Source organism: Lissotriton vulgaris, chromosome 5, assembly GCF_964263255.1.
Source record: "Lissotriton vulgaris chromosome 5, aLisVul1.2, whole genome shotgun sequence".
NCBI classification, from domain to species: Eukaryota; Metazoa; Chordata; class Amphibia; order Caudata; family Salamandridae; genus Lissotriton; species Lissotriton vulgaris.
The window spans coordinates 15,867,229-15,880,671 of NC_141693.1; the positions used below are offsets into that span (position 1 = coordinate 15,867,229).

Consider the following 13,443-nt stretch of genomic DNA (forward strand, 5'->3'; position numbering starts at 1 on the left):
ATCTGGGCACAATACTCCTGAGCTGTCCTCCAGCCCATGGAACAGTACTCCCGAGGCAACCTTTACATCTGGGCACAATACTCCTGAGGTGTCCTCCAGACCATGGAACAGTACTCCTGAGGCAGCCTTCACATCTGGGCACAATACTCCTGAGGTGTCCTCCAGACCAGGGAAGAGTACTCCAGAGGCAGCCTTCACATCTGGGCACAATACTCCTGAGGTGTCCTCCAGACAATGGAACAGTACTCCCGAGGCAGCCTTCACATCTTGGCACAATACTCCTGAGGTGTCCTCCAGACCATGGAACAGTACTTACGAGGTAGCCTTCACATCTGGGCCCAATACTCCTGAGGAGTCCTCCAGACCATGGAACAGTGCTCCCGATGCAGCCTTCACATCTGGGCACAATACTTCTGAGGTGTCCTCCAGACCATGGAAGAGTACTCCTGAGGCAGCCTTCACATCTGGGCACAATGCTCCTGAGGTGTCCTCCAGACTATAGAACAGTACTCCCGAGGCAGCCTTCACATCTGGGCACAATACTCCTGAGGTGTCCTCCAGACCATGGAACAGTGCTCCCGATGCAGCCTTCACATCTGGGCACAATACTCCTGAAGTGTCCTCCAGACCATGGAACAGTACTCCCGAGGCAGCCTTCACATCTGGGCACAATACTCCTGAGGTGTCCTCCAGACCATGGAAAATACTCCCGAGGCAGCCTTAACATCTGGGCACAATACTCCTGAGGTGTCCTCCAGACCATGGAACAGTACTCCTGAGGCAGCCTTCACATCTGGGCACAATACTCCTGAGGTGTCCTCCAGACCATAGAACAGTACTCCCGAGGCAGCCTTCACATCTGGGCACAATACTCCTGAGGTGTCCTCCAGACCATGGAACAGTGCTACCGAGGCATCCTTCACATCTGGGCACAATACTCCTGAGGTGTCCTCCAGACCATGGAACAGTACTCCTGAGGCAGCCTTCACACCTGGGCACAATACTCCTGACCATGGAACAGTACTCCTGAGGCAGCCTTCACATCTGGGCACAATACTCCTGAGGTGTCCTCCAGACCATGGAACAGTACTCCTGAGGCAGCCTTCACATCTGGGCACAATGCTCCTGAGGTGTCCAGATTGCGCCTTGATGCCCCTTGGGGCTAAGTTTTTTGTGCGGTATAAAAATGCCATTCATTCATTCATTCACATCTGAGCACAATACTCCTGAGGTGTCCTCCAGACCATGGAACAGTACTCCCGAGGCAGCTTTCACATCTGGGCACAATACTCCTGAGGTGTCCTCCAGACTATAGAACAGTACTCCTGAGGCAGCCTTCACATCTGGGCACATTACTCCTTAGGTGTCCTCCAGACCATGGAACAGTACTCCAGAGGCAGCCTTCACATCTGGGCACAATACTCCTGAGGTGTCCTTCAGACAATGGAACAGTACTCCCGAGGCAGCCTTCACATCTGGGCACAATACTCCTGAGGTGTCCTCCAGACCATGGAACAGTACTCCCGAGGCAGCCTTCACATCTGGACACAATACTCCTGAGGTGTCCTCCAGACCATGGAACAGTGCTACTGAGGCATCCTTGACATCTGGGCACAATACTCCTGAGGTGTCCTCCAGATCATGGAACAGTACTCCTGAGGCAGCCTTCACATCTGGGCACAATACTCCTGAGGTGTCCTCCAGACCATGGAAGAGTATTCCAGAGGCAGCCTTCACATCTGTGCACAATACTCTTGAGGTGTCCTCCAGACAATGGAACAGTACTCCCGAGGCAGCCTGCACATCTGGGCACAATACTCCTGAGGTGTCCTCCAGACCATGGAACAGTACTTATGAGGTAGCCTTCACATCTGGGCCCAATGCTCCTGAGGTGTCCTCCAGACCATGGAACAGTGCTCCTGATGCAGCCTTCACATCTGGGCACAATACTTCTGAGGTGTCCTCCAGACAATGGAAGAGTACTCCTGAGGCAGCCTTCACATCTGGGCACAATGCTCCTGAGGTGTCCTCCAGACTATAGAACAGTACTCCTGAGGCAGCCTTCACATCTGGGCACAATACTCCTGAGGTGTCCTCCAGACCATGGAACAGTACTCCAGAGGCATCCTTCACATCTGGGCACAATACTCCTGAGGTGTCCTCCAGACCATGGAACAGTACTCCAGAGGCAGCCTTCACATCTGGGCACAATACTCCTGAGGTGTCCTCCAGACCATGGAACAGTACTCCAGAGGCATCCTTCACATCTGGGCACAATACTCCTGAGGTGTCCTCCAGACCATGGAACAGTACTCCAGAGGCAGCCTTCACATCTGTGCACAATACTACTGAGGTGTCCTCCAGACCATGGAAGAGTACTCCTGAGGCAGCCTTCACATCTGGGCACAATGCTCCTGAGGTGTCCTCCAGACCATGGGACAAGACTCCAGATGTTGACTTCAGACAGTGCACGATGCTTTAGATGTGACCTCCAGCGTTGAACCAATACTCTTGAGGTGAACTTCAGCCCTCCACTGAGTACTCCTTCAGACCTGGGTACCGTGCACCTCATGTGGCATCTAGACCTAGAGAGAAGACTCCAGATGTTGACTTTAGAACAGCACACTATGCACTAGATGTGACCTCCGGACCTCGGGCAGTGTTCTTGAGGAAGCGTCCAGACCACAGTCCATTGTGCCTGTTGTGAGCATCATAACTGGTTAAAATACTCCCAAATGTGGCTATCAGTCTCCAGGTATACAGGCAGGCTTGTGGCTTAAAGGTTAACAGGTCCAAAGCTACATTTACACCATTTCAGGAGACGCACAAAGACATAAGGAGAGCAGCAGATTTACAGTGGGCTGAGGAACATGTTTAATACCTAGGCAGACCCATAGCAATCACCAGGCAATGGGCAAGGAATCTCGATATCACCTCTGCTACCTGAGTGTGCCAGGACATGGACATGTTACAGGACCTCCCCCTCAGTGTAGCAGGTGGGGGGGTATTCAAAATGGTTCAATGGTTCCCATTCCCCATTACTTTATGTCATCTACATTTTCCTTATGACATGCCACACACACTGTGTCGCTCACTACAGAGCAAACTTTCCTGCGGGGATGATATTGCAAAATCACATTTTTGAAATTGCATTTATGTTGCGCTTCTGTCTCTCACACGTCATCATTCACCACACTGCTAGGCGCTGTGTCCAATAACACGATAACCGCACCGCTATGGTCATCACGCGCGACATGGAAACACTTCCCACACAGGATCAAAACAAAGACAGCATCCTTCCATCCACACACCCTACACTGTGTAGAGTTCGATCAATGTAGTCAAGTGCTTCTGCACCCTACCTAAGGGTAGTAAGCACTATATAAATGCAGCAATACAGTGCAGTACAATAGCGAGCTGGGGCAGGGGGGCCTTCTTGAACGGCAAATCGCAAGTGTGTACTGGATCCGTGCAATGGGGAGTGGCCAGCGATAGCAGATGCCATGTTGTATTATTGGGCCAGCCATATGTCCTCTTTAATGACTGGTTGTTCGAGGACCATGCAACCCTGTAGAAACTCTAGAACTGACGGTTTTGGAGAAACATGGTGCACTTTGTTTGTATGACCCCTACAAGGGACCTGATCGCCTTCTGGCCCTCAGACAACTCTGTCGTGCTGGCATCAGGCTCCAATGTGAATTAAATGGCACAGGGTGCTCGCGGTGGAAACCCCATGATGGAGCGGTGATTGGATAAAATATGCTGTGAATTTGGAGCACTCCCGGTCATGGGACACCGTAGGAATCTCTAGGGTGGGTGATGTCTGGGAGGGAACCCGTATGCAAGCTTTGGCGCAATTCGCCAAAATGTATTCTATGCAAAGAACACCATTTTACTGATGTCTATGAATACTTTGCGCACTGGAGACACACCAAGAACAGCTGCAGGCCCTGCCAGACCATCGCCCACTGGAGGTAGAAATCAGCTTGGTGGAGTTGAAGAGGAGAGGATGTCATCGTTGTATGGCACACCTCCAGCCCCATGCAGGCACTGGAAAAAAGCCGGGCGGAGGCTAAGATGGCCCGTAGAGTGTTGGTGGAGGGTCATCCAACTTAAATACCTTCACATGGTCTACTAGAGCCCCACCAGTAAAATCAAACAAAGCGTCGACCTCCACTTTCCTGAGGTGCAAAGTGGAGTAGGGAACGTTAAATTGTACAATAGTGGTTGCGCATTTAGGATAGTGTGACTATGGTGGTGAGACTAATGCTAAAAGAACAATTGATGGACAGAATGCAGAACAATGTCATACATTCACCCAGTACAGAGATATGGGCCCAAATCCATCGTTTTTTTGCTCACCATGGCATTCCAGTTTGAACCCAGCCATATGTAAATCAGTCTTGACCCTGGGCCTCATGGGAAAAGTCCAGCCCGAACTGCAAAGCCAGGCGCTTCTTGGACTGGAAACAAGCATCATGGGACTGGGTTCGGGGTAACACCCCTCATCAGCCAGGATAGCTTGACTGCAGTGGTGTGGATAACACGGGACCCACGTCTGAGCATCCCCAGCACACTCGGGGTGACAAATGCAAAAACAACAGTTGATGGACAGAACGCAGAACAATGTCATACATTCACCCCAGTACAGAGATCTGGGCCCAAATCCATTGTTTTTTTGCACACCATGCCAATTCGGTGGTGGGACAGCCTGTTCTGCCAGAGTTCAAAATGGTGTTACTGGGCTGAATGATGAATGTTGTTGGACAGAATTTCGGAAACAAAAAGAATGTGGATCAAAATATTATGTTAAGAACATTGAAGACAAAAATATTGTTCAGGTAAGTTTTTATAGGTAAGCAAAGTTTTACTATAAACAACTCCACATATATGCACCGTGACAATATATACATATCACCAAGAAACTTAGATGTGGAGTTAAGGATAGTAAACCTATATTCACCAAATTGCACTTACCTTCCCGATAATTTGGCCTTAGATCTTTTTGACACGATGGCTTGTCCACACGAGTTTTTGTTTCCACTACTTTGTCAGTGGCCCAGATGAATAGCGGACGCGCGAAGTATTCGACTGGTGGTGGCGCGATGCACACCACTGGAGTTCAGAAATGGCTCCCTCCATGACAGAACGGGCACTCAGAATGGACTTCTGCGCTAAAGCAGAGTAATTTGTGTATAAGTCGATGGGATGTCCAGGAAAACATTGCAAAATATGGGACAAATGGTGTTCACATTCCTCTGACACCAGTTAATGACATTTCTAATGGCTACTCTATATTTCTGTTATTCTAGGCGCTGGAGAGGTTGGCAATGCTTAAATTCTCAAGGCTTTTTATGCTCACACATTTACATAAAGGCAAAAAAAGTTTCATTAGAAAGTACTGACTGTCTGTCTCTCCTTCCCCTTCCTCTTGACTCACTCCTTGACCCAGTACTTATAGTGTGTGTGTCTTTCTCCAGCCTGCCCGCTTCCTTCAGTCGTGCACCGAGGGCCACAATGGTGCCAAGATCGAGCTCTGGCATGGGACGACCACCCTGGCCTTCAAGTTCCAGCACGGAGTGATCGTAGCTGTGGACTCCCGCGCCTCCGCGGGGAGTTACATAAGTGAGTGATATCATATTCACAAGCATCAAAACCATCAATTATATACAATACCTACAAGGATACAATCCTATAAAGATTATTTTGCAACACATTTAGAGGAGACATTGAACATTTCAAAAGACTACACTTAATACACTTAGAGACATAAACATACAAGACAAGACACTATTGACAATGAAATGAAAAGGGTTCACCGTTCCTAAAGACAAATGTACCCGCCCTGTTGTTAATAAAGTTTCCGTTAAGAAAGGTGCGGATACTGATGTTTAGTAATATCGGGGTGTGACTCACTCTTCGAACCCATTTCAAAGTTTATTGACTTTTTCCTGAAACCGTTTACATTGACAGTCAAATCTTTCTTGAGAGACACATCGGATTTCCTATGCAAACTGAAACAACTACCATTCACTGAGGGCCGGGATTTACTAGTCAGCATGGATATAGTTTCACTATATACTCAAATCCCACAGGACCAGGCTTTGGAAGTGGTTGAAATTGTTTTGGACAGAAGGGACCGACCATTAAGGGTTCCTACGGAGTTTATTCTAAAATTGGCGAGAATGGCGTTGACCAAGAATTACTTCAAATTTCATGAGGACTTTTTCTTACAAATAAAGGGAGTAGCCATGGGCTGCCCCTTTGCTCCTGAGCTTGCCATTCTGTTCATGAGTGAATATGAAGACAGACACGTTTACAACAACAACCCCTTCCTTCAATGGATAGGGGGGTGGGTGCGTTTCATTGACGACATCTTTTTTACATGGTCAGGCACAAAGGAACAACTTTCTGAGTTCCACGAATGGCTAAATAATCGCACAAGTGACATCAAGTTCAGCATTCAGTCATCACATACAAGACTCTCCTTCCTAGATGTGGAAGTCTATTGTACCAATGGACAGCTAGTGACTACTCTTTATCGTAAAGAGACTGACCGGAATAAATCCCTACATTACTCAAGTAATCACCCGCGCAGCCTGAAAGAAAACTTACCAATAGGCCAATTTCTCCGTATACGACGAAATTGTTCATTCAAGGATGAGTATATGTATCATGCCAACATACTCTCAGAGAGACTATTGGATCGCGGTTATCCATCTAAATTGGTCAAACAAGCGATAAAACGCGCATGGTGGACACCACAAGAAGAATTACTGAGGAAGACTGAGAAGAAAAAGTTGGAACGCACAGTTTGTGTAACCACATTTGGGGCCTCATCTAATTTTCTGAAAAAGACCATCAATCAGAACTGGCATTTGATAAAAGATGTTGACACACAATTGAATGACAAACCACTATTTGCCTTTAAAAAGGACAAGAGCATCGCGAATCAAATAATCAGAGCAGCCGTCCCTGTTAAGAAGGCACCCACAATACGGGAGTTTGTTAATTTACCACCAGTTACAGGACACAAAAAGTGCGGCACATGTCTGTGCTGCAACTCGACAATTGAAGGGAATGTCTTCCAACATGAAGGAATTTCTTGGAAGCATAATGCTTTCACAAATTGTAAGTCTAAGAATTTGATCTACGCCATTCTTTGCCCATGTGCAAAATTGTACATAGGAAAAACCAATCAAGAGATCCGACAGAGAATCTCTCAGCACAAATCAAGAATAAAGAAAAAAATCATCACGGCACCCCTTGTACAACATTGGATCGATGAGTCGCACGGCGACCTCGACTTTAAATGGACTGTCATCTCAAAATTAGAGCATGACCAGAGGGGCGGAGACCTAGAGGCCAAACTGAAACAGCGTGAAGCCATGTTGATCCTGAAATTCAATTCAGCCACCCGTGGCTTAAATGAAATGTCGGAACTTTATAACCTATAATCAGTATGGTCGGTCCTTACAATTAGCCAGTATAATCACACAAGTTCTGGAACGTTTTCTAATATAAAAAATTCTATACATGCCGCCACAATTGGGAAATTCTGACAGACAGTCTCACCAAATACCAAATCATCTCCTCGATACATGGAGAAACCCATTCTTCATGTTCAACATATCACAAAGGACAATCCACAATAATCAATGCTCTTTTACGTCCTTAAATCACATAATTCCGAAAAAAACTCCAATTCCCATCAGGCCTAGCGGTGCAGCCATTAGAATATCCGGAGCAACCGGAACCATGACTCTTGCGCCTCACTAATCGGCAAGGACGCGTTTGGAGGAGAACTGAATCCACAATACCGGTAAGATTCCTCCGGACTAACTGTAAAACTCATACTGTGCGCACTGCCGCTGCCAGCGTATCGCTGCGGAGCACGGTGTTTAGAAACGCCACGTTTTTCAAACCTGATAACTCTGCTACCTTCTTGAACATCCACGTTTAACACGCATAGATGCGCATCCGTTGTGGGATACGGAACTCGACAATTAGTCAAACTGGACTAATGGAAAAGTGCACACTTTCCATTTCCGCCACCGATGCGGCCCCGGCAAAATATACAGTTTCTAGCTATTCAGCAAAACACCCATTTTTCAGACTCAGGGCACGCTATTCGAGTAGGCTTGTCACCGTCCGCAGCGTAAAGGCATAAACACTGAAGAGGATCATACATGCCCCCAATAGCCCACACAAAGCTAGCTTTAGTCTTTTCTCCATACGCACCTTAAGAATGTTGCGATTTTTTTGGGACACAATCCGCACATGTTGCAAATATATGCTTACCAACCAGTAATTCATGTCCATATGCGCAACACGCATACAGAAGACTCAAGCTAAAAGAGACTTTGTTTTTTATTTTTAGAATCGCCAGACAAAAGTGAATACAAGCTAATAACATGGCCAAAAAAGTCATATGTAAGTACACAGATTGGTGGTCCCCACCAATTCTGATCACTGTCTTTGACACAACCATCCTAATCACGCTCATTTGCATTACAGTTATATGAGCACTCCACAACTGGGGACACAGACCGCTGTAATCTGATTTACAGGTAGGACCTGAGAGAATGCATGACTGTTTAGAAGTTGAGAGGGAAACAGTAAGATTGACTGAATGTTTGTTGATTTATTTTTAGATTCAGCCCACATGGTCCTGATGAGAATCCCTGGCATATAAGGGATTCGAAACGCGTCGACCACTGCCCTTTTGAAAATTCATCGTCCTCCCATTAGACCAATCTTGTCATGACTACAAATGATAACAATTGATTCATTGGATGGTCTACTGTAAACAAGTTCAAAAAAGTATTTTGTACTAAACATCAGTATCCGCACCTTTCTTAACGGAAACTTTATTAACAACAGGGCGGGTACATTTGTCTTTAGGAACGGTGAACCCTTTTCATTTCATTGTCAATAGTGTCTTGTCTTGTATGTTTATGTCTCTAAGTGTATTAAGTGTAGTCTTTTGAAATGTTCAATGTCTCCTCTAAATGTGTTGCAAAATAATCTTTATAGGATTGTATCCTTGTAGGTATTGTATATAATTGATGGTTTTGTATGCACTTTATGAGTCCTCTGTTTATTACATTGTTTGTTTCAAAGTACGTTATTTAAACCCAAGAAAACAAAACACATAAAAGAAGTTGAAAAATAAAAAGAATTTAAATAGAAGTCAATAGACGGATTTATTGGTCTTATTGAATTGAGGATTGTCACTCAATTCATCAAATTATTAACTCAATTGCAGTACTGGCATTTCTTTGTTGATTGTTATATAGGCACAGCCTTACTGCTTTGGCCAGAACCCTCATTGTTGCCCCCCATCATATTCACAAGAGCAAGATCACATGTGGAGTCAGTTCACCATTCTCACCGACAGACCACAGGTTCAAGCCATATACAGCAGAGATACCGTCAGATCACAAGGAGCTCACACGTGCAGGCCTTGGACAGCAGAGCTACACCTCAGGCCACAGAGATCACAGGTTCAGCCCTCATACAGCAGAGCTACACCTCAGGCCACAGAGATCACAGGTTCAGCCCTCATACAGCAGAGCTACACCTCAGGCCACAGAGATCACAGGTTCAGCCCTCATACAGCAGAGCTGCACCTCATGTCACAGAGATCGCAGGTTCAGCCCTCAGACAGCAGAGCTACACCTCAGGCCACAGAGATCACGGGTTCAGCCCTTATACAGCAGAGCTACACCTCAGGCCACAGAGATCACAGGTTCAGCCCTCAGACAGCAGAGCTACACCTCAGGCCACAGAGATCACAGGTTCAGCCCTCATACAGCAGAGCTGCACCTCATGTCACAGAGATCGCAGGTTCAGCCCTCAGACAGCAGAGCTACACCTCAGGCCACAGAGATCACGGGTTCAGCCCTTATACAGCAGAGCTACACCTCAGGCCACAGAGATCACAGGTTCAGCCCTCAGACAGCAGAGCTACACCTCAGGCCACAGAGATCACAGGTTCAGCCCTCAGACAGCAGAGCTACACCTCATGTCACAGAGATCGCAGGTTCAGCCCTCAGACAGCAGAGCTACACCTCAGGCCACAGAGATCACGGGTTCAGCCCTTATACAGCAGAGCTACACCTCAGGCCACAGAGATCACAGGTTCAGCCCTCAGACAGCAGAGCTACACCTCAGGCCACAGAGATCACAGGTTCAGCCCTCAGACAGCAGAGCTACACCTCATGTCACAGAGATCGCAGGTTCAGCCCTCAGACAGCAGAGCTACACCTCAGGCCACAGAGATCACAGGTTCAGCCCTCAGACAGCAGAGCTACACCTCATGTCATACAGATCTTATAGGTCCAGGAACCATAGGTTACAGGCTCAGCCTCCAAACAGCAGAGCTAGCCCTCAGATTACAAATATCACAAACCACCTTCAAACAGCAGAGCTACATCTCAGGACACACAGATCATAGGAGTGTCCCTCATATAGAAGAGCTACACCCTTCTGACGTCACAGACATCTCCGTCGGCCCTAAGACCGCAGAGCTACATCTCAGGTCGTACATATCACGGAATTTCCCTAATATAGCCGATTTACACCTCAAGCCTCAGCTGTCAGACAGCAGAGTCACATCTTTCACAGGTCACACAGATCAGAGGCTCAGCTCTCAGACAGCAGAGCCGCACCTCAGGTCACAGGCTCGGCCCTCAGACAGCAGAGCACACCTCAGGTCACAGGTTCTGCCCTCAGACAGCAGAGCCACACCTCAGGTCACAGGCTCGGCCCTCAGACAGCAGAGCCACACCTCAGGTCACAGGTTCTGCCCTCAGACAGCAGAGCCACACCTCAGGTCACAGGCTCGGCCCTCAGACAGCAGAGCCACACCTCAGGTCACAGGCTCGGCCCTCAGACAGCAGAGCCACACCTCAGGTCACAGGTTCTGCCCTCAGACAGCAGAGCCACACCTCAGGTCACAGGCTCGGCCCTCAGACAGCAGAGCCACACCTCAGGTCACAGGCTCGGCCCTCAGACAGCAGAGCCACACCTCAGGTCACAGGTTCGGCCCTCAGACAGCAGAGCCACACCTCAGGTCACAGGTTCTGCCCTCAGACAGCAGAGCCACACCTCAGGTCACAGGCTCGGCCCTCAGACAGCAGAGCCACACCTCAGGTCACAGGTTCGGCCCTCAGACAGCAGAGCCACACCTCAGGTCACAGGTTCGGCCCTCAGACAGCAGAGCCACACCTCAGGTCACAGGCTCGGCCCTCAGACAGCAGAGCCACACATCAGGTCACAGATCACAGGCTCGGCCCTCAGACAGCAGAGCCACACCTCAGGTCACAGGCTCGGCCCTCAGACAGCAGAGTCACACATCAGGTCACAGATCACAGGCTCGGCTCTCAGACAGCAGAGCCACACCTCAGGTTGCACATCAGAGAGCACACCCTGGGGTTGCTGTTCCTGTCTCTGACATCTGTTTCTGGGTTGTGTTTCTTAACTTAACTTACTCAGCATGAAACAAGTGTGCTCCACTAACACTTAAACAGGTCTCTGTATCTTCAGTATTCGTTTTGTGCACTCACCACACCCTCTGTCCACTTACAATACCCTCTTCCCACTCACTGTGTCGTCTGTGCACTCACCATGCCATCTGTGCATTCACCATGGCATCTGTGCACTCATAGGTCCCTCTGTGCACTCACCCTGCCTTCTGTGCACTCACTGTGTCCTCTGTGCACTCACCGCGCCCTCTGTGCACTCACTGTGCACTTAGTGCACTCACTCTGCTCTCTGTGCACTCACCTTGTCCTCTGCGCACTCACTGTATCCTATGTGCACTCACCATGCCTTTAGTGCACTCTCCGCGCCCTCTGTGCACACCTATGCCCTTAAAGTTCTCTTGTTTCCCATAATCTGTTCTCCACACCCTCTATTTGCTCCTTATGTCTTTGTTGCCCCTTGGGACCCTCCTTGAACTGTTCTTACTGCAGGAGCATTCTCTGCACCTGTGTGTGCTTTCCATGCTCTCCGTGTGCTCTTTACATGTGCTGGTCTAATGTCTCTGAAATGGCCTGAGCCCTGCTAATAAGGACTCCGTACATGTGCTCTGAACCCTAACCGCTTCGCTGCGGCGCACATTTCCCCGCTGTACCGGTGAATTCTACGTGGGCCCCTAGCCATCCGACGCACACGCCCACCGTGACGTCAGAGTGCCAGGGGCCGTCCGATGCACGCAAACGGTTAAAATGGTGCATGTTTAATAGGCTTGTCCTCTATGGATATAGCCTAACTTACTTGCATGTCCCTAGTATATGGTGCCAGGGGTACTCAGGGCCTGTAAGCTAAAGTGTCTCCTGTGGACTGCATCACTGGTTGTGCCACCGCGGGTCTGATAAGGGAATATGTCAGACTGGTAGAGCAGGTTTAAACTGGTAACTCGACTCTGCCATTCAAGGTAATGGTAACGCCCAATATTTGCTTTCTTGATATATATATATATAAGTCACCCCTAGGTAGGCCTATGGAGCCCTGAGGCAGGGAGCGCGGCAGGGTGCTGTATATTAAAAAGTCGAACATGTACTTTTACAAGTTCCCACAGTAAAAACCCTAAATTGTTCTTGTTACTTTAGAAAGGCTAATAGCCACATTGGCAAGTACAGAGTTACAGGCTGGCACCCCAGTCCTGCTAACTTCTGAATGGGACTACTAAGGTTGGTACTGTCAGGTATCAAAAGAATCAGCGCATTAAATCAGATTTCATTTTGAAGTTGAAAGTAATGTCCCTGGTGGGCAAAGTGCAACTTTAGAAGTTATCACTTTAGTTGCCCAAGGTTTCCATTGCCCGGGTACAGTTGTACTTTGGGGGTCTATCCTCCAGACGATGTTCTGCCCTCCTGGAGAGCCGTGCTTACAACTCCCAGGAAAGGACATGATAGAAGCATGCATAGAAGAGGGGTGTTACCCACCTCCCACAGGAAGGCACACAGGCGTTGGCTGAAAAGGTTAGCTTCAAAGGGGAAGCCGCCTTTGAAGGGCAAATCGGGAACACTTGGGAGAGGGACTGCTCTATTGTTTCGGCAGACAGGCCGTCACTAGGAACATGGAAGGGGAATCCCGTTGCCGAACCGGTTTTCCCGGGGCGTATGGTAGCCACACCCCCGGGGATGGGCTCAGGAGCTCTGGGCATCAATGCTCTTGCTTCTCTCATCTGCTCTCTTGTTTCTCCTGCCTTTGTTCCTTTGTCTGCCATCTTGTCTCTGCCACCAGAAACTTTGCCAGGTGTGCTCCTGTCTCATTTTCTATCCTGTTTTCTGTCTCTTTTGCCTGATCTCTTGTTTCGCTTGTCTTTTCTCTTGTATCTTCCACCTACTCTCTTGCTTACAATGCCTACTGTCTTGTCTCACATGCCTAGCCTCCTGTCTACTGTCTATTTGTATCTACTCCTTTATTTCTCCC

At 48.3% G+C, this 13,443-nt stretch overlaps 1 protein-coding gene across 1 annotated transcript in view; it reads left to right on the forward strand.

The window, feature by feature from the left end:
• Positions 1-13,443, forward strand: part of LOC147710004 (proteasome subunit beta type-8-like) — an 84,179-nt gene that overhangs the window by 14,117 nt on the left and 56,619 nt on the right. Inside the window, exon 2 of the mRNA XM_086920679.1 lies at positions 5,481-5,625. Coding sequence (XP_086776805.1) covers positions 5,481-5,625 — 145 coding nt within the window. The remainder of the gene's footprint in view (positions 1-5,480; positions 5,626-13,443) is intronic.